The sequence below is a fragment of the Dysidea avara genome, chromosome 8 (genome assembly GCF_963678975.1).
Source record: "Dysidea avara chromosome 8, odDysAvar1.4, whole genome shotgun sequence".
Lineage (NCBI taxonomy): Eukaryota > Metazoa > Porifera > Demospongiae > Dictyoceratida > Dysideidae > Dysidea > Dysidea avara.
This window is the reverse complement of record NC_089279.1, coordinates 36,924,767-36,948,403: the sequence shown is the minus strand read 5'-3', so window position 1 is coordinate 36,948,403 and position 23,637 is coordinate 36,924,767. Positions and strand designations below refer to the sequence as shown.

General features: G+C 38.8%; 2 protein-coding genes across 25 annotated transcripts in view; one reads left to right on the top strand and one right to left on the bottom strand.

Moving 5' to 3' along the window:
* LOC136263502 (CCR4-NOT transcription complex subunit 10-like) overlaps positions 1 to 23,637 on the bottom strand; it is a 58,179-nt gene that overhangs the window by 20,011 nt on the left and 14,531 nt on the right. The window lies entirely within an intron of this gene.
* On the top strand, positions 9,903 to 23,354 carry LOC136263500 (tetratricopeptide repeat protein 27-like). 10 transcript variants are annotated; one of them, XM_066058060.1, is made up of 25 exons: positions 9,903 to 10,386; positions 10,434 to 10,472; positions 10,763 to 10,860; positions 10,937 to 11,181; positions 11,259 to 11,371; positions 11,421 to 11,498; positions 11,555 to 11,632; positions 11,682 to 11,735; positions 13,816 to 13,882; positions 13,928 to 14,047; positions 14,094 to 14,129; positions 19,219 to 19,278; positions 19,328 to 19,450; positions 19,500 to 19,577; positions 19,621 to 19,716; positions 19,766 to 19,819; positions 21,213 to 21,311; positions 21,361 to 21,413; positions 22,313 to 22,391; positions 22,441 to 22,527; positions 22,579 to 22,677; positions 22,725 to 22,799; positions 22,843 to 22,957; positions 23,007 to 23,089; positions 23,143 to 23,354. In XM_066058060.1, exons 10-25 carry the CDS (start codon positions 14,033 to 14,035, stop codon positions 23,233 to 23,235), a joined length of 1,245 nt encoding a protein of 414 aa, XP_065914132.1. In that variant the 5' UTR covers positions 9,903 to 10,386; positions 10,434 to 10,472; positions 10,763 to 10,860; positions 10,937 to 11,181; positions 11,259 to 11,371; positions 11,421 to 11,498; positions 11,555 to 11,632; positions 11,682 to 11,735; positions 13,816 to 13,882; positions 13,928 to 14,032; the 3' UTR covers positions 23,236 to 23,354. The 10 variants fall into 10 exon arrangements, with proteins under 10 accessions (XP_065914132.1, XP_065914130.1, XP_065914128.1 ...); XM_066058058.1 differs by having other exon boundaries at positions 10,439 to 10,472; positions 11,421 to 11,632; XM_066058056.1 differs by having other exon boundaries at positions 10,964 to 11,181; positions 11,421 to 11,632.

The window sequence follows — 23,637 nt, the reverse complement described above, 5'->3', positions numbered from 1 at the left end:
TCTCCTTGCATGGAACATGGCCACTGTAGTAAGAAATACCCAAAACCATTCATATCTGAGACCCAACAAGGTACTGATAGCTACCCAATGTACAGGAGGAGAAATCTTGAAGATGGTGGACAGGTAAGTACCATCACCATGAATGTACGAGGCAGTCACTGTACTCAGGACATTGACAACAGGTGGGTAGTGCCGTACAACAAGTTTTTGTTGCGAGCTTTAAACTGCCACTGCAATGTTGAATTGTGCATGTCCATCAATTCCATCAAGTACGTACTCAAGTATGTACACAAAGGTTGTGACCAGGCAACATTTGCTCTGCGCTCAAATCAGGTGGATGAGATCTCCGAGTATCAGAATGCTCGCTACATCAGCAGCCACGAAGCTGCCTGGAGGATACTGGAGTTCCCCATCCATGAGAGGTTCCCTACTGTACAGCAACTTGCTGTTCATTTAGAAAATGGCCAGCGAGTTTACTTCACTGAAGACACCGCGAGGGGCCAAGCTTCGGGAGACCCTCCAAAGACCACTTTGACTGAATTTTTCACATTATGTCAAGTTGACAACTTTGCCAAGACATTGTTGTATGTTGATGTTCCAGAGTACTACACATGGAACAAGTCTTGGCACAGGAGAAAACAGGGAACACATGTGGCTGGATATCCTGGTGTTAAGCAAGCTCAAGCCTTAGGTAGGGTCTACACCATCAGCCCACGTCAAGGAGAATGCTTTTATCTACGTTTGTTGTTGCATAATGTTAAGGGTCCACAGTCATTTGCTGATCTGAGGACTGTTGATGGTGATCTCTGTAGTTCCTTCCGTGAGGCATGCCTCAAGTTGGATCTTCTTGAAGATGACAATCAGTATCACTTGGCTATGGAGGAGGCGGCAGTCAGCAACTCACCAGCAAGTCTTTGCACCCTCTTTGCAGTGATACTGGCCTGGTGTGAACCATCCAACCCACTGGAGATATATGACAACCACAAGGAAGCAATGGCAGAAGATTTCTTATATCACCAACGTACCCTACACAGAGATGAACACCTGGAGTTTAATGATGACATTTTCAACTTGGCACTCAATGACTTGCAGGAGAAAGTCATTTCCATGGGAAGTAGGCAGCTGTCTGAGTATGGCCTACCTCAGCCACAAAGAGTGGACAATGATAGGTTTGCAAGAGTGTACCGCAGGGAAATAGACTATGACCAAGGGGAACAGCAAGCATACGTAGATCATAATACAGCTTTGCTTACAGCAGACCAGCGTGAAGTGTATGAGTATTTTTGTTCCATGGTGGATAGGAATGAGGGAGGTATGCTTTTCTTGGATGCTCCAGGTGGAACAGGTAAGACTTTCTTAATCAACCTTATTCTTGCCAAACTTAGATCTGAAGGTAAAATAGCATTAGCCACTGCATCTAGCGGAATAGCTGCCACACTGTTAACTGGAGGTCGCACCTTACATAGTACCTTCAAAATTCCACTTGACTTGAATGCAATGGATATCCCGATGTGTAGCATTAAGAGAGGAACTGCACTCTGAAAAGTCATCCAGGAAGCCAAAGCCATTGTTGTAGATGAGGCTCCAATGACTAACAGACGTGCATTTGAGGCTATGGACCGCACTCTTAGGGATCTGACAGGTAACAGCCAACCAATGGGAGGAATCTGTATGTTGTTGTGTGGTGACTTCAGACAAATCCTCCCAGTTATTCAACGTGGCACCAGAGGTAACATAGTGGATGCCTGTCTGAAGAAGTCACAACTGTGGGACAGTGTGGTTGTTAAACATCTACACACTAACATGAGAGTGTACCTTTGTGGGGACCAAGCAGCTGGACAATTTGCTGACCAGTTGTTAGCCATTGGAGATGGCAGGTTCCCTACTGAGGATGACACTCTTGATGTTGTCCAGCTACCTGAGACCATGGGTACCTTTGTACACGACATTGATGAGTTGGTGTCCAGAGTTTATCCTGGCTTGCTCTCCAACTTCACAAACATCGCTTGGTTATCGGAGCGTTGCATTTTGGCTCCTCTTAATAAAACTACCCGCACCATCAACACAACTCTGGTGGAGAAATTGCCTGGTGAGTGCATCCAGTACAAGTCCTTGGACTCTGTGCCAGATGAATCCCAGGCAGTTGAGTTTCCAACAGAGTTTTTAAATTCTTTAGAAGTCTCAGGATTACCTCCACACTTACTTTCATTGAAAGTTGGTGCACCAATTATAATTTTACGTTCCTTGGACCCCCCACAAGTCACCAATGGTACTAGGTGCGTGATCACTAAACTTTCTGCCAACAGTATAGAAGCCAAAATTTCCCACAGTAAGCATGCAGGCCATGAAATCATCATCCCTCGCATTCCACTTATTCCTAGCAACTCTACATTGCCTTTTGAATTTAGACGTGTGCAGTTTCCTATTTCTCTTTGCTTTGCAATGACGGTCAACAAAAGCCAAGGCCAAACTTTTAAAGCTGTAGGAGTAGATATGACTGACGAGAGCTTCACACATGGAATGCTTTATGTAGCACTGTCTAGAGTAGGCTCCCCAGATTGTTTGACACTATTAGTTAGGGAGGATCGCAAAACACGTAATGTAGTTTATACTGAAGTTTTTGTTTAAGTAGTTACACCCATCTGCTGGTGCTGGTGCTGGTAGTATTGTGGGTCAGCTCATGTGGATGTGGTAAGGAATGTATCATGGTAAGGAATGTATCGGCTGTGATGTAATTGTGTTTTCTGTCAGTTGTGACTCGCATGGCAGTGGGTTTATTATATTCTACAGGTGTTCAGACAAGTGGAGTATCCGCCCACCCTCCCAGTGTAATGTTTTAATTAGCGTGATTTCCTAACTATCTCTGTAGGTGGATTCATCAGTAGTTAATGTTGTGCCAACTGGAGTTTTTTGGACAACTTAGTTTTGTGCATACACACACGAGTGGAGTATTTTTGGGTTTTTCCTGGTAGGCAAAAAAAAAACAATAATAGGCCTACCAGGTTTTTTCCTGGGGCTGTCTAGGGCTGGACAGTTCCAAATTTATTATTTTTCTTTATTATTAGTTGCTGCTAAGCCCCCACTCCAGTTTGTAGTTACCTAGGTAGTAGTTGGTGTATGTAGTTGTAAGTGTTGTTAAAGTTCAATGACAGTAGCCCACACTTCGTGGTGCACAATCCAGTGTTAATGTTGCATGTGGGTGATAAGGGTAATAGTATGATTTATTGCTGCTTGACATGGATAATGGAGTTGGTAGTATTATTAAAGGATGTGATGATAATCAGCTATTTACCACCTTTGATGGGAGATTGAAGACAACTTTGACTGAGGTTACACTGTGTTTGAACCCATGCAAGCGCATTTGAGGTCATACTTGCTGCTGGAGGACAATTACTAGCACGTGATTAGATCATTTGAATGTCATGTGAATATGATACCCACCTCAAAAATTTTTCTGGCATTATAACCCTGTCTGTAATAAGCTACAGTACAGCCAAGGTATCAATAACACTACTCTTGGTGGGTCTTCTAACACAAAAACTATGTGCCATGTGACCTTAGTTGTTTGTACCCTACAAAATGCCCATAATTGCACATTTCTGAGCTGTCAGCAAATACATTGTGTTTATTCACACCTCAGAAATATGCTGTAAATTGCATTTATATTGCTGCTCAAGCCCTATCATTCCCAGCCATTAAACAGCCATTTTTCTTTGTTTTGTCTGCACAATAGGATAGAAATAACTGAGCTGGTTTTAAATATTACAGTCAAATCATACATAACCCATACCTGCACGTAGGGCAGGTAACAATGCTAGTTACTCATAATAAGCTAGATCAATGCTAGCCATTACAGGAAAACACACAGAAGAACAATGTCCTCTCAAACACATAATAGCTGACCTTAACAGAGAAACAAAGCCTACATCTCAACCAGATGTGACTATACGATAGTGGGTTCATAATAGGGATCACCCATGATTTTTGCAAAAACTCTAATAGAACACACACCTAAAAACCACCTTGGAAAGCATCCTCCAACTCAAAACAACCCTCTGGTGGTTATTGGCAATGAGTATTGGTCCACTAGTAAGTATCAAGTGAACAGTACGTATGTTTGAGACAAAACTAAAATTCGCCGTTTGTTCATCTTCATATTATTACTTTATAATATTATTTTGTTTCACTCATGTACAGCAAAGTTATCCACCATTTTGTGCTAAACACTATATAGCCATGTTTACTGAGTCCTTCTGCATGTCCATGATCTATTAATAAGCTCGTATTCCACACATCGCCAACTACACTACACCTCAAAAAATCTTTAAGTTCTCTTCGCCATTACATAATTGGCAGCAGCTTCGTATACTAAAGAAGCCATATAACAATAAAATTACAGAATTCTGCTGTGTGAGCTCCTTTGCAGCATTAATCAAGTACTCAACAGCACTTCTTAGACTTAGAAGATCACACATAGCATCTCTGTGTGGTGAGTATAGTCTACTTCTTCCTGTAAACACACAATCGTGATTTGCTACAAGCAACCATAGCTACAAGCAACCATAGCTACAAGTAACCATAGCTACAAGCAACCATAGCTACAAGCAACCATAGCTACAAGCAACCATAGCTACAAGCAACCATAGCTACAAGCAACCATAGCTACAAGCAATCATAGCTAAAAGCGCATAAAAAAGTGATAGATAGCGCTGATACCAGAGGTTATTTGTTGTTATGAATATAGTTTCTATAAACCATATTTCCTTTTCATGCAAAGCCTAAAGTTGGATGGAGTCATCTTGTTAAAAATTAAAACTATTTGAGAGAGCCATAATTGTCTGTCCACATTGTGTAAACAACATGACATCATACTGCTGATATCCCATGGTTTACAGTAGACATTACAACTACACAATATCTGACTTTGTTGTTGTGAATGATGTGTGTGCATCAGATTAGCTACTCTATAGTCCACACACTAATCTCAGAGGAGGTTGGTTATGTGTCATAATCCTATGATGTGAAATTATGCAATCAAGCATTGTTCTATGTGTTAAGGCTTGTTTAGCAGCTAGGAAAGCGGCGCATTGTGCTGAGAAGGCTTGTAATATCATTGGGACACTCTGGTATGGATATACAATCGTATAATATTAAGAGGTATGAAGGTTGAATTAGTTCAACCCTTCCTTTGAGATCATGAGATGAATGACACGTGACCAATCTCCTCTGGACTAATGTATATGATGTAGTATATGAAATAATTTATTTGTAGATGACACACACATTGTGTAGGAAGCCATATGCATTCATACATATCCATGACATATAGATTTCTTCACTGTGTCAATGGATACATTACTAACACAAACTCTACACAAACTATATTACGTATCTCTTTTCTGATATTATATTTTTCGTTAGGTAATCGGGTGTATTATGAAAGTGAATTGGATTCAGTTACTACACACATAGTGTGAAATGGATTGATGTACATTTGATCCACTTTCACTATGACCACAGCTGGATCAGCATTCAATGAATATTAGTGTGAAAAGGCCTTTATAAAATTTTTATTCATCTATAATATCATGCTTGTCAGTCAATGTTTGTCAGCCAACATGGTAGCCAGCTTCTTGTACACTGCAGTAGCAAATGACTTCATGTCACCACAAGCAGAAAATAACTAGAACATGTCTTCTCAACCTCTCATCATAAGATGCCTCTATTCTTACTCAATAGTTATAGGACGTCACACTTCCTCACCACTTGTACTGATCCTCACTTTATTAATCATTCTCGACACAAATTCAGTTTAACATCCTAATAAGGTGATATACATACAATTACACACAAGATGGTATTAAGTGATATCATAGAGTAAGAGCATCAAGAGTTCATGTTGTAACTGAATTAGTGTAATTATTAATTACTATGAAATACACTGAAATCTAATTGGGACCAGGTCTGGCTTCATACATTAGTACAACCATTGGTCCCATGGTGGTCATTATATAGAGGTATCCACCGATCACATGACACAGCTAACCTGTAAAGTACTGCCATCCTCTAAGATGGTATCAAACTCTTGATCCATTAGTACTGACAACTATTCCTCTAACTCATCTTTGTCAACATCATCTGATAAAGGAACACATCACTATAATACATTTACAACATAACTAATCAAACAGTACAGTAGTACTGTTTAAAGTAGGGATCCCCAAAAATGACGTGTACCGCCTAAAATGCTGCCTTCTAAAATCATCCTTGAGACATCTTACACGACAAAATTACCTTTACAGAATAATATTAGTCCATCTAACATGAAATACAGCATTAAAAACAGAAAACACTTACCAGTGACCAGATATAGAATTTTAAACAAATCATCACAACTTGAAATTTGGTCTGCCTCACTCACTCCACTCACTGCCTGACCACAGTCATAAGCTTAGAGGCCAAACGAAGCAGCGCACGGCCACCATTTTAAACCACAATAACAAACTCACCAGTGGGATGTGTCTATGGGGTTCTGACGAGTGTAGGTCCTCTGTGCCTTGTCGATTCTTGTATCTTCAATCAGACTGCTTGTCTTCTTCATCCAATGAAACCATATTGAGTTGATTATTTTCTGTATCAACACTTTCTATCAGCAGCATATTTAGACACCACAAAATTATTTCAGAGCTGGATTTCAGAAGTACTTCAGTCCCAGCGCTGCTATAAGAGGTACACTAACTATATATCTGCAACTTCACGATTAAGATACTGTGACCACACCCATCAAATAAAGAACTGCGTGGACTAATAGCAACAGAGTGCAGAGACCACACCTTTTAAAAATCTAGTTATTTACTTAACAGTAAACAAAACGATCTCACCCTTATTGGTCTAGCTAGCTGCCACGCCTTGGTTGACTCAAGATACTCTAATAGAACAGTCACTCTAATACGTACAACAGTCATGTGTGATATTCTAATAGAACAGTCACAAGTTACACTGTAACTACCTGCGCTAAACAAACTAGTATTTAAAAATTGTTAATTTAAAAATGAAGTAGGGACTTACAGGGAGTTACAGGGACTTACAGGGAGTTATCTTGGCTGTTTATACTACACTTTCCTTGTACAATAACTGTTGAACACTTGGTTGAATAACACAGAAAATTGGCAAAGACCCGTTGCCACGTACGCATTTCAAATTACCATTTCGCATAAAGATCAGTTGCTGAAATATCTGTGTTATTTTACACAATCATTAATCACAGGCTAATACACTGTTCAACACTGTTGGTTACTATTATATACTCTTGTCTGTACTAATAACAAGATATTGGAAGCTCCGTATTGTTCCAGAAGTAATTAATTTGGTTGTTGCAACATATACATCAGTTGTGTTGCTATCTCCGTTGCTATGATCTATTATCACAAGATGGTAACTGGCACATATTCCAGGAGCTGTAAGTTGATCCACGTGACACCAAGATTTGCACTGAGTGACTTTAGATTTCAACATAATTATGACATCTGTCAGAAGGACGGTTAGAAATACCCGTAACAGGTACACTAAGTGACTACACAACAGGTTATCACTGGAAAAACTCTGGATAAGATGTTGAACTTTAACACAAACCATTTGATATTGTCTGAAATTTAATACAATGTCACTAGCTAGTTTTTGAACCAGGCACACGCCCACAGCCAGCCAAAGGCCAGCTGTGGGTATGTGCCTTGTTTACTGAAATTGTTTTCCCTAAAATGTGTGCGTGTTTGTATGTATGTGTGTATGTATGTTTGTATATTTGTTTGTCTTTCCATACCCACATGAGCAAAGAAGCTTATGCTAAAAGCAGCCTGTATGTGAGAATGAAGGCTTAATTGGTTTATATTTATGCTACCGCTATATTAATTCAGTTAGATAATTAGATTTGTAAATACTGTGTATTTCGTAATTCTTGTATTACATTGCTATGCACAGCTAAGGAAGTGTAATTCTAACAAACCACTTTAAACTGCAATTAAATTACGCACAAAAGTATCTTCTCGACCTTTACGGCCATTTTTGTAGAGAAAATAGATCATTTTTGTCTTTAACTCCCTGAGGCAGTACTTAACTTGTTAAAAAATGGTACCAAACAAAAGATCTTGCTGATAGAAACAACTTGGTTTTTATTTGAAGTCATTAGGTGATTTCATTACAAAGTTACGATCATTTAGACTCTATTTAGGCTGTTTTGGGTGGGTAATAAATCTCATATACTCCACCTTGTTTTCTAAATACTCCATGCCTTCAGGCACAGTATAACACATGCTCAAAATCTAGGTTTATCCAATCGCCATGCATTGTTCACGTACAGTGATTTAACGAGCGCTATTATTTTGTCACGTGAGGATGCATAGTTTCCATGGTGCTAGTATCAGTTATCGCAAGAAAACCAGCCGCTTTTGCCGAGCCTACAGCAGAAACAGCCATGGATGAGGTAAGTAATCTGTGAAATAGAGTCTAAAGCAGTTATACGGGCACAATGTGGAGTCTATGAAATTTATAAACCCTCAGGCCCTTAGTAGTGCCCTCGCTTCGCTTGTGCACTACAGCGGGCCTTCGGGTGTATAAGTTTCATAGACTCCACATTGTACCCGTATAACTATTATTTTTACTAGCTGCAAAATCTGATAAATTTACCTGCCCTTGAGGTGTGAATTACCTGTGCGCAGATAATTATGCATAAATTTATCAAATTTTGCAGCTAATAAAAATACTCATACCTTAAGAATGAATTCACTTATTGACTTCAAATAAAAACCAAGTTGTTTAGTTCAACAAGATCTTTATTTTGGTACCAAGTTAATTACTGCCTCAGGGAGTTAAAAACAAAAATGATCAATTTTCTGTACAAAAATGGCCATAAAGGTCACCAAAGGTCAAATCAGCGATGGCACTATATCTAAAATTACATGTCATGAGGAGTACTATTTGTGTGGAAAGTTTCATGGCTTTATGAAAAAGTTCACAATTTTTTGTTGTCCCGCTATACTAATAATCTGCTTAGCTGTATAACTATAAATTTATTCATCAATACACACATGCATTTTATCCTTGTCATGTCCATGCATTTCCCACTATATTCTTACTGATGTACCTAAATCTTATGTACATGATCTCACGATGTCTGCAGAACTTCACATGAATGGTACTGTGTATGCTACTTTATAGCTATCAGATACATGCAGATGGTCTTATATACTCAATTATAAGTGTGGATAACTGACAGTGTACAACACAATTGGGTACAATAAGCAAGGAGAGCAATTACAACATGCATGGTAGCTAGTAAGTGTTCTAACTGAATTATACGTATACTGCTTGTGCAAAGCTAACAACTTAAAAATGAACTTCGTAAGTGTCATCAGTTGTGCAACATGACCCCTTATTGTCTTTGCATCTTTATCTGGCTGCTACACTCTTTCTTGTTTACATACTGTAAATAGTACCACCACTCACATTCATCACAATACATGGAACTGCATACAGCACAAATTAATGTGATGTTGTTAACTTTAAAGTGTTCAGATAAGAGTAACTAAACACATTGTCTTCCCATCCACAAGCATGACAGTAAATAGGGAGTGGCTACAACACACTTAACAATTAAACAATGCTATAGATAATATACGTTCACTACTGAATTATTCATTAGAACTCATAAAGTCACCATAACATCTCTGTCATGTTATGTTTTCCTACTTCATCTCAGTAGGCAATGTCTCATTCAATAGCAAAGATTTGGCAAACTACAGTTTGAAAAGAATTTATTGCACAATTAATTGCTATATACACATCAATCTTAGAGTAGCTTGCATGTCTAATAATGCTAATGCTAGATATTATTTGTGTCATTGTAGGGTACTTGTTTGCTATTGGAGTACCTCTCCATTGAAGAGTGGAGAACTATTGTTCCAATGTAAGGACATCGTAAGTACCTGGAGCAGCTGTGACAGGTGGCAAGATATATGTTGTGGGAGGTTGCAACAGCACATCACGTTACAACTCTGTAGAGTGTTGTGATCCCAGTATGGACCAGTGGACTGAAGTGTGTCACATATTATCTTGTCGTAGTGGTCTTGTACTAGCAGTACTTGATGGCTTCCTGTATGCTGTGGGTGGTAATGATGGTAGCACTTACATATCTTATCACTGAACAATATAACCATCTATCCAATGAATGGACTGATCCTCCTTGTGTGTCCACATCTCATGATTGTGTAGGAGTGACTGTTATTACTCTACAACACCAAACCTCACCAGTGAGCTACTATCAAGGACAAGATTCTTCTCAACATACCAGCAAACAGCAACTCAGTAATCAAATTCCTTGTTCTATAGCAAGTAAGTAGATATGTGGATTATATGGTATGGTGTGTAAATTGTAGCAGTTTAGAAGCAGTAAAATTGGAGTCTCTACAAATTTGACAGTGAGGAATTAATTAACTATCTTGTACCGGACAAGCTATTCAACAGTGGGACACTCTCCTTTATCACATTATTCACTCTTTAAGTAGATGTGTCGTAAAGTTACATGGTTAATAGGGATCAGTTCAGTTACCAATCAATGGGGAATTATTGTCAGTTTAGTATTAACTGGTTGTGTTAAGGAGTGTTCTGTGTTGTAAATGCAATACTTAACATGACAATCCAATGTATTAACATTGTTTGACATTAACACATGTGATTCCATAGTTGGGTCATATTTCTTGATTTGTAGGTTGAATTTGGACCTTGTCCATGTTGTCACGACGAGACAGATAATCCTGGACTGGCATTTGTACTGAATCCAACAACTACAATACACCATATCATGAGGTTAGCTACAGTCAAGTCACCTTTACAACAGAGTATGTGTAATGTTTAGAGTATATCCTTATGTGTGTTGCTCTAGTGTGACAATGTGAAAGTGTCTTACTAGCCTGGATTGAGCAAGTGGTGGTTGGATCCAGCTACCAACACATCATAGTGTCTCACTCTACTGGTATCCATGTTCACTGCTTATTTCAAGACCTTTTGAACCAACATTTCACAAAGCCACTCCAAATATTTATGGACAAGATGTCAGGCTGACTTGTCTGCAGGCCATATGGTGAAAATCAGATATGATGGACCAGAAGAGCAGCACTACAGAAACAGGTAGTTGGCACACTAAATTTGTCTACTTTTCAAAATTTTAACTTTTTATGTCATTATGCTATGATCATGTGATCTAGCCAATTGTCTGGTGTCATTGGGTTGTTCTAATGATGCTTTGCTTATCTATGAGCGGCTACAATTATGGGATGGACTTGTGATGTGTCTGTAGAATGTTGGCAGACCATGAAAGGTTTACATGGTAAATTGTCAGTTGCTGTAGTAACAATTCCTCCCTATAGGCAGAAAGCGTTCTTTGTGAACAACGGAAAACAAAAGAGACTCCGTTACTATGGTGTCTCCTTGGTGATGCTACCCAGGTAACAAAATGATGATCTCCTATAGTGGTCAGTAATAGGAAGAAGTTTGTTATCAGAAGGCATGGCAGTTGTCAAGGCAACGTAACAGTAGGGCTCAACGTTCATTAGGAATATTATACTTGCACAAGGAGAAGGTGTGTTGCTATGGTGATGTTTATCGGTTACTATGGATACTGATGATAGTATAAAGAGTGTATGGAGAGTCTTCAGTTGTCACTAGCGATATCATCTCTACAAGTTAGTGGCTGTGTTGTCATCATACGGTACTGTAGTACTGTATATTAGGGATCATGGAGGTTTGGGGTTTTCTGACCTAAAATTATCCTAAAACCAGCTTCACAATACCATCCTGGCACCTTGTCAGTGTTGGTTAGGTATAACCAAGCCCAAAAGTTCCTTCAGTATTACCCTAAATGTTTCCAATAGATTGTTACAAATTTTTTTAAAAAGAAATATTCAATGGAATTTCTACTGATAACTGCCTTGACTGATTCCTTCAGGCAAGCGTAACTTGATAGCTAGTAAGGCTACAGGCTTGATTATATTCTTTGTTTGATGTCACTTCATCCTGAAACGTGCCTCTTGGTATACCACAGTATGTACAATACACACATCATGGACTTACCTTTGTCCTCCTTTGTGTCCCATTTCTTTATGCTGACATCCCAAGGTGTCAATTCACGGTAGCGTGATACATTTGTAAACAGGAATCATCTGTATTTTCTGTGGTGACTGGATTGGTTGCAGAGGTGTTCACTGTTCTTTGTTTGTAGTGGTATGTATCAGGCTGAACTTAGCTGAAAGCTTTGAGCCAGTAATTGATAACTGGGGTGCATGTGCAGACGAAAACACTAACTCTGGCACCATCCTTTCTTTTGATGTGGTATGTGTGGGTTTACCAGTCATATTAATGTTACAAAAGATTTTAGCGATTTACAGTGTGTTGTTTACATAACATTCCTTAAATAAATTCTCCACATAACTGTACTGTATTTGCCCAATTAGCTGCATAACTGTACTGTATGACTCATACAGTACAGTTATGTAGCTGATTAGTACTGTATGGACAATATGATACGCAGCATCGCTTTGATCCTCCCACGTAAAGTACAATATATATTTTTCAATGATTTTTTGTACTGACTGACTAACTGAATGCCTTCAGACAAACATAACACAATAACAACTAAGGCTATGTGCTTGATTTTTTCACTGTTAATGTCACTTCAGTCCGACAGGTTCCTTTTGGCTTACCGCAGTATGGACTTACTTTCAATTATTTTTGTTGACAGCCCAAGGTGTTGATTTGCTGTGTGGTGGCTTCCCTACAATGGATTGATTACAGAGGCGCTTCTTCTTTATTTTTAAAGGATAGAAGAACTGGCCCTAATGGCCACCATGCTGTAACTGTAAGGGGGCGTAGACAACCCTGAGGCATCCCTCCCCCAGTGCTAGGTCAACTGAGGTTGGTATATGACCCTTACGGGGATGACCAGAGGAGGAACAACAACCCCTGATGCACATGATGGCCGAGTGCAAAAGGAAATGCCAAGATGGCAGGAAAACTCCAATGGATTCACCTTACCATGTCATGGACAGTAAGAATATCTTTTCTGTACCATGAAGCTAACATGAGTTACATGTGTTTGGTTATGCTTCGGTAAAACATAACGTTATCATTGTCGTTTCTAAACTTGAACAACCTGCTTGGTTAATAGCATGGCCAATCCGGTGTTATTAGTATAGTATCTATGGTGTAATAAACATGAAAAGGGTCTAAGTAAAGGAACAACTCCCAAAGCATAGATGGGCATTGCCAAGGGGATCCCCCTGAGTTGTACCCTTCTCTGATAGTGGCAGTGTTTCACCTCCAATGTATAAATTGGTAGATAATGATGGACATAGTGTCAGTATTGCGCAATGTTGTCTGACCATTCAAACAGTTGAATGTATTTGATGCATCATCCAAACAACATCTGAAGATGAGAAAAGTTGTCTCATGGAGTGTACAGCAGCCTCACAGCCAGACTACTGCCCAGCACACACACACACCCACAAGATACTGCACACGCCCACAAGAGACCACACCCACCCACAAGGGACCAGTACACACCCACAGGGACTAGCAGTTTTACTATGCTGTTTTCCAGAAACAACGTTTGCTCTAAGTGACATCTGTTCTGCTGTCTCAATTACTAAAATGGTGGGTGGTGTTAGCTAAACTGGTTATGATAGTTGTCCATAATTATGTATACATAAAAACCTGACCAGCTCACAAGTTAGGTCACACCCCCTTGATGATGTCATAATGATGTAGTACACACCTATACAAGACCACACCTCCTCACAAGATCACATCTGAAGAAATACAAGCTTATCTGAGTGTGAGTGAAACTATTAGAATATCTGACTTACACTTGTAACTGCAGGTTGCAGTGAAACAAAGACAGACATTTTGTTGGGCGGGGCTAGTTGCTGCTCTGACTCAGCGGTGTAAATTAGAGAGTAATAACCGTAGAAGAGTGGAACGTTGTATGATGCAACTTGAAGTGAGTGTGGCTGATCATGTGATCTCTTAATTGTATTATGTAATAGGTGTTAATGAAAGCATTCAGTGATCGGCAACCAGAGGTCTGTTTGACTGTGTGTATGTCGGTGTGTCTGTATCAGTGTCTTGAGATTACTATTGCCTCAACACAATATACACTAAACACCCAACTAGCTTCTCTGAACTAGTGGTATACGATATAGGATATTTTCCTATCACGATTATTGCACAGAATGTATCACGATACGATATATATATATATCATGATATACAACTCATCACTCAGCTAGTGTATTTACACTGATGACACTTGTAGCAGTGATGTACTAGAAGTACAATACAACATGGCACATGACTAGCATACAACATTGCAAGCTCTTTTATCAAAAAAAGTATGACATCTTGGGTACATTTTTCTAAAATTATAGCTAAAATCAAGAGTCCATGGCTTATATCACGATAATTATAAAGATTCTATATCATATCACATGATATAAAAAAATTTATCATGATATAATTTTTTATCATGATATATCACATTTTGCACATCACTACTCTGAACCCAATTTCATTTTGTACTAGCAATTAACCATGTCACTTATGATAACAGAGGCGGATCTAGATTTATAAAGGTACTAATCTCTTGGGGTGGAGGTGTGCAAAGTACACCTGCCAGCATGTGAAGTATGCTGGAACTAGGGGGGTCTGGGGGCATGCCCCCAGGAAATTTTTGAAAAATAGATGCTAAATACAGCAATTTGGAGACATTTCCACCTAAAATGTATATTTCTGCTGTAGATATTTATATACTGCCTTTAGATATATATGGCTCTCTGCAGCATTTGCTAAGGGAAAGGTTTGGGTAGGGTTCAGACAACCAAGTACATGATGCACCCTCTCACAATCGCATGCATGATAGAATAATAATGTTGAAACTGGAAAATTTTGAAATTTGAATGATACGAGATTGGATCTGAGAGTAGTTTGACTATTTTCAATGGAAATTGTGTACCTGAATTAAGTATACCGGTACCAGTAATAACTGCACAAGTAGATGTACAAGCCTTTTAAGCAGACCAATGCACTTCATTGTATGTATAGGTGCAGGCAGATTTGGAAAACCAAGAACCAACTATTATGCTTACATTAAATGTTCTATTAGAGTAGTTAGGTGACTGCTCTATTAGAGTATCTCGATCTTGTACACCTCCAATGCTGATCCGGGTCCTTGTTGCATAAACTTTACCATAAATCCACTGATAATACCTTGGAAAGATGTTTATAAAGTGGTTTATGAGTATTTGTATTATTAGTGATCAGATAATTATGCTAAGACAAAATTTCATTATAATCCTCAGCATATTGATCAAGTAAAGCCTAAAAGTGAAGGGGGGGGTTCAGCCCCCAAAGCCCACCCTAGAGGTTATTGTCACTATGTTGGTTGTGTAATACTACTTAAATCACCTGTATGTTATATTACACACAGGCCAAACATCCCCTGAGGCTATTCCATTGATTACCTGTATGTTATATTACACACAGGCCAAACATCCCCTGAGGCTATTCTATTGTTTACCTGTATGTTATATTACACACAGGCCAAACATCCCCTGAGGCTATTCCATTGTTTACCTGTATGTTATATTACACACAGGCCAAACATTACCTGAGGCTATTCCATTGATTACCTGTATGTTATATTACACACAGGCCAAACATCCCCTGAGGCTATTCTATTGTTTACCTGTATGTTATATTACACACAGGCCAAACATTACCTGAGGCTATTCCATTGATTACCTGTATGTTATATTACACACAGGCCAAACATCCCCTGAGGCTATTCTATTGTTTACCTGTATGTTATATTACACACAGGCCAAACATCCCCTGAGGCTATTCCATTGATTACCTGTATGTTATATTACACACAAGTCAAACATCACCTGAGGCTATTCTATTGTTTACCTGTATGTTATATTACACACAAGTCAAACATCACCTGAGGCTATTCTATTGTTTACCTGTATGTTATATTACTCAGAGGCCCAGTGTTGGGGGTAACGCGTTACATAACATTTATTACTTTTGTTGTAATTAAGTATTATAACGAAATACGCTATAAAAACAGGTAATATAACTCAAGTTACTTTACTTACAAAATGTAATGCGTTACCTAAGTAATATAGTTACTGTAACAAGTCTAATATTATGTAATATTATTACTACAAGTAACGAAGTTACTAATCTCGTTAGTAATCCACTGAGTAACGCCTAGCCACAACGAAGTAATGAAGCCTACTGAATGAAGCTTATTCACCAACTTCTTACTTATAACCAAGATTTGCACATTGTCCAACAATGCAATCATGTCACGTGATAAGGTGGTAGTTTCACATGTGACAGCTTAAGGCTGCGGACACAAAGTAATATAATATGTACTAGTAATAGCATGGGTAGCAGTGAAATTTGGGATAAATACCACGTGTGACCGATCCGAAATTTCGCTTTGACCTGTGACTAGGAGCCTTTTTCAATCTTTGACTGGTGACCTAGCGACGATATTTCAGTACTTTTCGATTGTGGGTTGGAATTTTCACCCTTGACTGTTGACTTGGCACAAATTTAGTGGCCTTGACCTTTGACTTATGACTTTGACCATGGTGCAGATCTACCTACAGTGAGTGCCTGTGTGTCACCCCCTTGTTATAGTTTGTAATGAACAAATGTAACATGTAATATTATTACTAGTTACAACCCTCAGAGTAGCCAGTAATATGTAACTCGTTACTTTTTTCAGTAAGTAATGTGTAACTGTAGCACGCTACATCATGTAAAAGTAACGAGTAACATGTAACTAGTTACATTTTTAGTGTAACGACCCCAACTCTGCATACAGGTAAATAATGGAATAGCCTCAGGTGACGTTTGGCCTCTGCAGTGTTGGGACAGTTATTTAAAAGTAACTAGTTACATATTATTGCAACAGAACTATTTCCTGTTTCACTGCCCATACAAAAGTCTCAACAGTAGCAGTGAAATTTATCCCATATTTCATTGGTAGCAGTGAAAAAGTTGTAATTGCAATTTCATTGGTTAGAATCTATGTTAACAATGTAGCACCAATAAGTGTTGACGCGTGTTTAGTACATAGTGACAAATTCCTTCATTGTATATGCAGCAGGTATGGTATTAACTGGGAATAGCGTGGGTAGCAGTGCTCGCCTCGTGAAATTTACCATTTCCAATACAAGATTTTAACCGCTGTTGCAGATCTACCTACAGTGAGTGCCTGTGTGTCACCCCCTTGTTATACAGCAAGTCCAACCTTCTAAATACAAGTTACCAGCCTACAACTACAAGTGACACAAGTTTTTCTCTGGTGTAGTTCAGCCACAAATACATACTTTGTTGTTGTATCTTAGCCTCAAGGGCACTCCCCAAGAGTCCCCATACACTATCATTCTTTGTCCATGCCTATAATGCTATCTCCAGTCTTGTCTGGACCAAGAATACAATCAATCATGTGCCTGGATACAATACGCCTTAAAAGGAAGTAACATGTTACATTCGTTACAATTTTCGTATGTAATATCTGTTACATATTACTCATTACTTTGTCATGTAACACGTTATATTACTCGTTACTGTAAAAGTAATGTTATATGTAATGCCTTACCCCCAACTCTGTCTGTATGTTATATTACACATTGCCTTAGGCTATTTCATTGTTTACCTGTATGTTATATTACGCACAGGCCAAACATTGCCTGAGGCTATTCCATTGTTTACCTGTATGTTATATTACACATAGCCAAACATTACCTGAGGCTATTTCATTGTTTACTTGTATGTTCAGTGTTGGGACAGTTACTTTTAAAAAGTAACTAGTTACATATTACATGTTATTTACAACTGAACTGCTTAGACATATTACCCATAAAATAAAGTAACTATAATAATATTACATATTATATTACTTTGTGTCCACAGCCTTAAGCTGTCATGTGTGAAACTACCACCTTATCACGTGACATGATTACGTTGTTGGACAATGTACAAATCTGGGTTATAAGTAAGAAGCTGGTAAATAAGCTTCATTCATTAGGCTTCAATACTTCGTTGTGGCTAGGTGTTACTCAGTGGATTACTAATGAGATTAGTAACTTTGTTACTTGTAGTAATAATATTACATAATATTAGACTCGTTACAGTAACTATATTACTTAGTAACGCATTACATTTGTAAGTAAAGTAACTTCAGTTATATTACCTGTTTTTATAGCGTATTTCGTTATGTTACTTAGTTACCACAAAAGTAATAATACATAACACGTTACATAAGTAACGTGTTACTTCCAACACTGTGTATGCTATATGACACACAGGCTAAACATCACCTGAGGCTATTCTATTGTTTACCTGTATGTTATATTGCACACAGGCTAAACATCGCCTGAGGCTATTTCATTGTTTACCTGTATGTTATATTACACACAGGCTAAACATCGCCTGAGGCTATTTCATTGTTTACCTGTATGTTATATTACACACAGGCTAAACATCGCCTGAGGCTATTTCATTGTTTACCTGTATGTTATATTACACACAGGCTAAACATCGCCTGAGGCTATTTCATTGTTTACCTGTATGTTATATTACACACAGGCTAAACATCGCCTGAGGCTATTTCATTGTTTACCTGTATGTTATATTACACACAGGCTAAACATCGCCTGAGGCTATTTCATTGTTTACCTGTATGTTATATTACACACAGGCTAAACATCGCCTGAGGCTATTTCATTGTTTACCTGTATGTTATATTACACACAGGCTAAACATCGCCTAAGGCTATTTCATTGTTTACCTGTATGTTATATTACACACAGGCTAAACATCGCCTGAGGCTATTTCATTGTTTACCTGTATGTTATATTACACACAGGCTAAACATCGCCTGAGGCTATTTCATTGTTTACCTGTATGTTATATTACACACAGGCTAAACATCGCCTGAGGCTATTTCATTGTTTACCTGTATGTTATATTACACACAGGCTAAACATTGCCTGAGGCTATTTCATTGTTTACCTGTATGTTATATTACACACAGGCTAAACATTGCCTGAGGCTATTTCATTGTTTACCTGTATGTTATATTACACACAGGCTAAACATCGCCTGAGGCTATTTCATTGTTTACCTCTCTCTCCTCACTGGAACATTGAGGTAGTAGCCACACCCACTGTATGGATCATGTGATCTTAGCTCACTCCAGCATGATCTAGCCAATTGTTTGGTGTCGTTGGGTTGTTCTAATGATGCTTTACTTATCTATGAGCGGCTACAATTATGGGATGGACTTGTGATGTGTCTGCAGAATGTTGGCAGACTACGAAAGGTTTACATGGTAAATTGTTGGTTACTGTAGTAACAATTCCTCCCTATAGGCAGAAAGCGTTCTTCGTGAACAACTGAAGATAAAAGAGACTCCATTACTATGGTGTCTCCTTGGTGATGTTACCCAGGTAACAAGATGATCATGTGATCTCCTATGGTAGTCATTAATAGGAAGAAGTTTGTTATCAGAAGGCATGGCAGTTGTCAAGGCAACGTAACAGTAGGGCTCAACGTTCATTAGGAATGTTGTACTTGCACAAGGAGAAGGTGTGTTGCTATGGTAATGTTTATCAGTTACTATGGATACTGATGATAGTATAAAGAGTGTGTGGAGAGTCTTCAGTTGTCATTAGCGATATCATCTCTACAAGTTAGTAGATGTGTTGTCATCATACAGTTACAGTACTGTATATTAGGGATCATGGAGGTTGGGGTTTTTCTGGCCTAAAAACTTATCCTAAAACCAGCTTCACAATGCCATCCTGGCACCTTGCCAGTATTGGTTAGGTATAATCAAACCCAAAAGTGCCTTCAGTATTACACTGAATGCAACACTTATCAGGCTGATAGCCTGTACAGGGTGATCAATCACCCAAGCCAGTATGAGCGCAGCCACTGGATGTATTATATATGCATACCTAACATTTTTGATATGGGTCAGCAGCTAGTACATTCTGGTTACGTTTGGTTACAATAAACAGACATATCCTAGAGAATTCACGGAGAATTTTGGTTACATGAGTTTAGTGTTTTATTTAGTGCTATTGAATTGTTTATGGAACTATTACAAAGTTCACTAAAGGCCTAGATAGGTAAGCTTGCTTGTAGAGTGGTTACTCCATGCAGAGTGGTAGCTTCGTGATGGGGACATTTCTGTATTCGAAAACGTGCGGATAAATGATTGCTGAATAAGTTATAGCGCTCTTGCTCAGCTTAGCCCAACATTTTTCAACCCGTAGAATGCCAAGGATAACAAAACTCTCCGCCTGAGTGGTTTTCATAGCAAAATCCAACTCGTGCATCCTAATCACGTGAGTTTAATCCCTACAATCAATTTCAACCTCAACGTCTATATAATCACTGCCCAGTTGTATCCTGACTACATTTCGTATGTAGCCCGGCTAGCTGGGCTACATATGAAATGTAGCCCGGGTAGCTCCTTTGATCTGAGGTGTGAAAGTGCACAAATCATGGACTTGACTTACCTTTGTCCTCCTTTGTGTCCCATTTCTTTATGCTGACATCCCAAGGTGTCAATTCACGGTAGCGTGATACATTTGTTAACAGGAATCATCCGTATTTTCTGTGGTGACTGGATTGATTGCAGAGGTGTTCACTGTTGTTTGTTTGTAATGTTGTGTGATGGACTGAAAGTGTAATGATCATCACTTTTTGAGTCAGTAATTGATATTTGGGGCTCGTGAATTGTCTGTGTCACGGTGACTGGATTGGTTGCAGAGGTGTTTCTACTGTTCTTTGTTTGTAGTGGTATGTATCGAGCTGAACTTAGTGAGCTAGTAATTGATAGCTGGAGTGAACATCCTTTCTTTTGATGTGGTACGTGTGGGTTCACCAGTCATATTAATGTTACAAACAAGTATAAGGAATTTTAAGTTTGATTAGGGATCGTTGAAAAAAGTAGGGAAACAACAATGGTTGCCTACACCTGCAGATATACTAGTGAACATTTAATTCCTAATTCAGTCTTGGGTATAGACTGAAGTAGGGATTAAATATCAACTACATATCATTGATTTGTTTAGGAGGGTGTGTGGTTCTCACTGGGACATGCGGCATTAAAACTAGCCAATCATGATCTAGCAGTGAAGGCATTTAGGAGGTGTGTCTTGTTGGATAGTGACGTAAGATAATATGTGGGTGTGTCAGGTCTCGATCACATGATCCCCACAGAATGCTGAGGCCTGGAACAACTTATCAGCAGTTCATTTGAAGAGAAATGAAAAGTTAGTAATCATGTACTGTATATTAGGGATCATGGAGGTGTGTATTTTCTCAGTAACCACAAACCATCCTCACTACACCTTCACTACACCTTGGTGGGTAGAATCAAGTTCAAATGTGTCTTTTGAGCATTTTAACTGTCTACTAGTATATCTTAGGTGTAGGTGACCTCCCTTGTTTCACTACTAGTTGTCATCCCTACTATTCCCTTCTACTTGTGATCATTAAATTTGTTGTATATATCACAATGTGGCATTGTTTGAGGTATATAAAATTTCACCAATTTTGTGAATGGGATATCTTTTATGAAATTTTAGTTGTGAAAATAGTCAAATATATTAGAATACCATATAGGGGGAATACCATATAGGGGGAAAGTTTTGATGAGAATCCAAGTGGAAAGTCTTGCAGCAGCCCAGCTTATTTCATGAGCCACACCCACTTATTTGGATTGTGCATCACTGTTTGTAGATAGTTGTATGTGGAGCCACACCCATTCAGTAAGGTGTGTTGCCGCAGTCTGAAGGCATGCACGAAACCATGTACATTGCTGTGACTGTGTGTACATGCAATGTAGAGCCAGACCCACTTTAACCGATTGTTAGGTGCCAGTAATCATCTTGAGCCATGCCCACTTATCGATAAATGCATTTTTACGTGCACGGCTAAACATTTTGAGTGGGCGCTGTTATACTTTCGTCCACCACGAAAGTTTTACTGTGAATAAGTTTGTTCTCCCTCTACCACAAAACTTTTGCCCTTTCCCCCCTATACAGTATCTAAGCATCCCATTAAAAATATGATGGAAAGTGAGCGGTTGCAAAATCACACCCCTCTAAAAGTACCATGTCTACTGTACCTGAATTCTCCAATTACTACATTATATTGATGGTGATCATAGGGAGAAGGCTTTCCACTGTTTGTTGGAGGCTGTGAAGGGTTGCTATGACAACTGGAGAATATGGGAGAATTACTTGCTGGTGGGTGTAGTTAATGAGCTCATGTGATCAAGCCCCACCCCTAGTACAGGTTAGCACAGAAACAGGGCACTACAATGAAGCCATATCAGCATACCATCGACTATTAGACTTGAAAGAGAAATTCTGTGATGTTGAGGTGCATCATGTGATCTATTAAGGTTACCATAGTAACTAATGTTCTCAGTAGATATTACATCATCTGGTGGAAGCAGCAACCAGTGGTTGCCATGATGACAACGATTTACATGATAAAGTATCAACATTATTAGCAAGAGTTACAGCTCAGGTGATCCAGTGATGTTATCATGTGATAATGACATCATTATTGATCAGGTGACCTGTAGTGGGGAGGTGTGGCAATTGAGTGCTCACATGCACCTCAAGGCTAGTTGTCCTAATTATGAGAAGGTAATTATTATATGAGGTGATGTTAGACACATGATATATACAGGTAGTGATGGAGCTACAAAAAGCTGTGAGGAGTATTAAGAAGTTTAGTGTGGGGTGGGAGAAAGATGTTGACAAGTGTAAACAAATTGTTGATGTATCATTACAATATTCCCATGGTAACCACACAAGTACATGATGACCATGTCATGATATTATATCCCATAGTGTGCAGGAAACACAGCCCCACCCACTCCAACTTGTCTGCAGCTAGGTTGTCCCTGCAGGGTGTGCTGAGTGTGATAAAGAAGGTATGGCTAGTTTGTTACTGTATCACATGATGATCATGTGATCCACATTACAGTATGATACAGATCACACGATCCAGATGATGACATCGCTAGAACATGAACTAGACCTGCTCAAGATAGCAACTAGAGATCATGTGACCAATTAGAGGGTGGGGATTCCCCAATCTAAAGGAATGGACCATATCACTTGTCATCTTTGTAATCATAGTTTGTGTAGTTGTTGAAGTTCAAAACATCACATTCTAATAATAGGGAGTTGTTATTATGTACTCTTGGACATGCATCACAACTACCACAATCTTGATCAGTGAACAAGAGAAAACTACTGTAAAGTATTCCAGCCTGAGAGCAAATAGCTAGCACCATCTAGTTGGGCTGAACTTGTTGTTGATCAACCTATAAGCTGTTCAGATTACGGCTAAGTGACACACCTTACATGTGCTTGGTTCAGTCATAGTTCAGTGTATTCAGAACCTAGTCAGAATTTACATAAGACCAAACTACTCTAATAGAGCAGTCATTCATGTAAATCATGAAACTATTTTCAT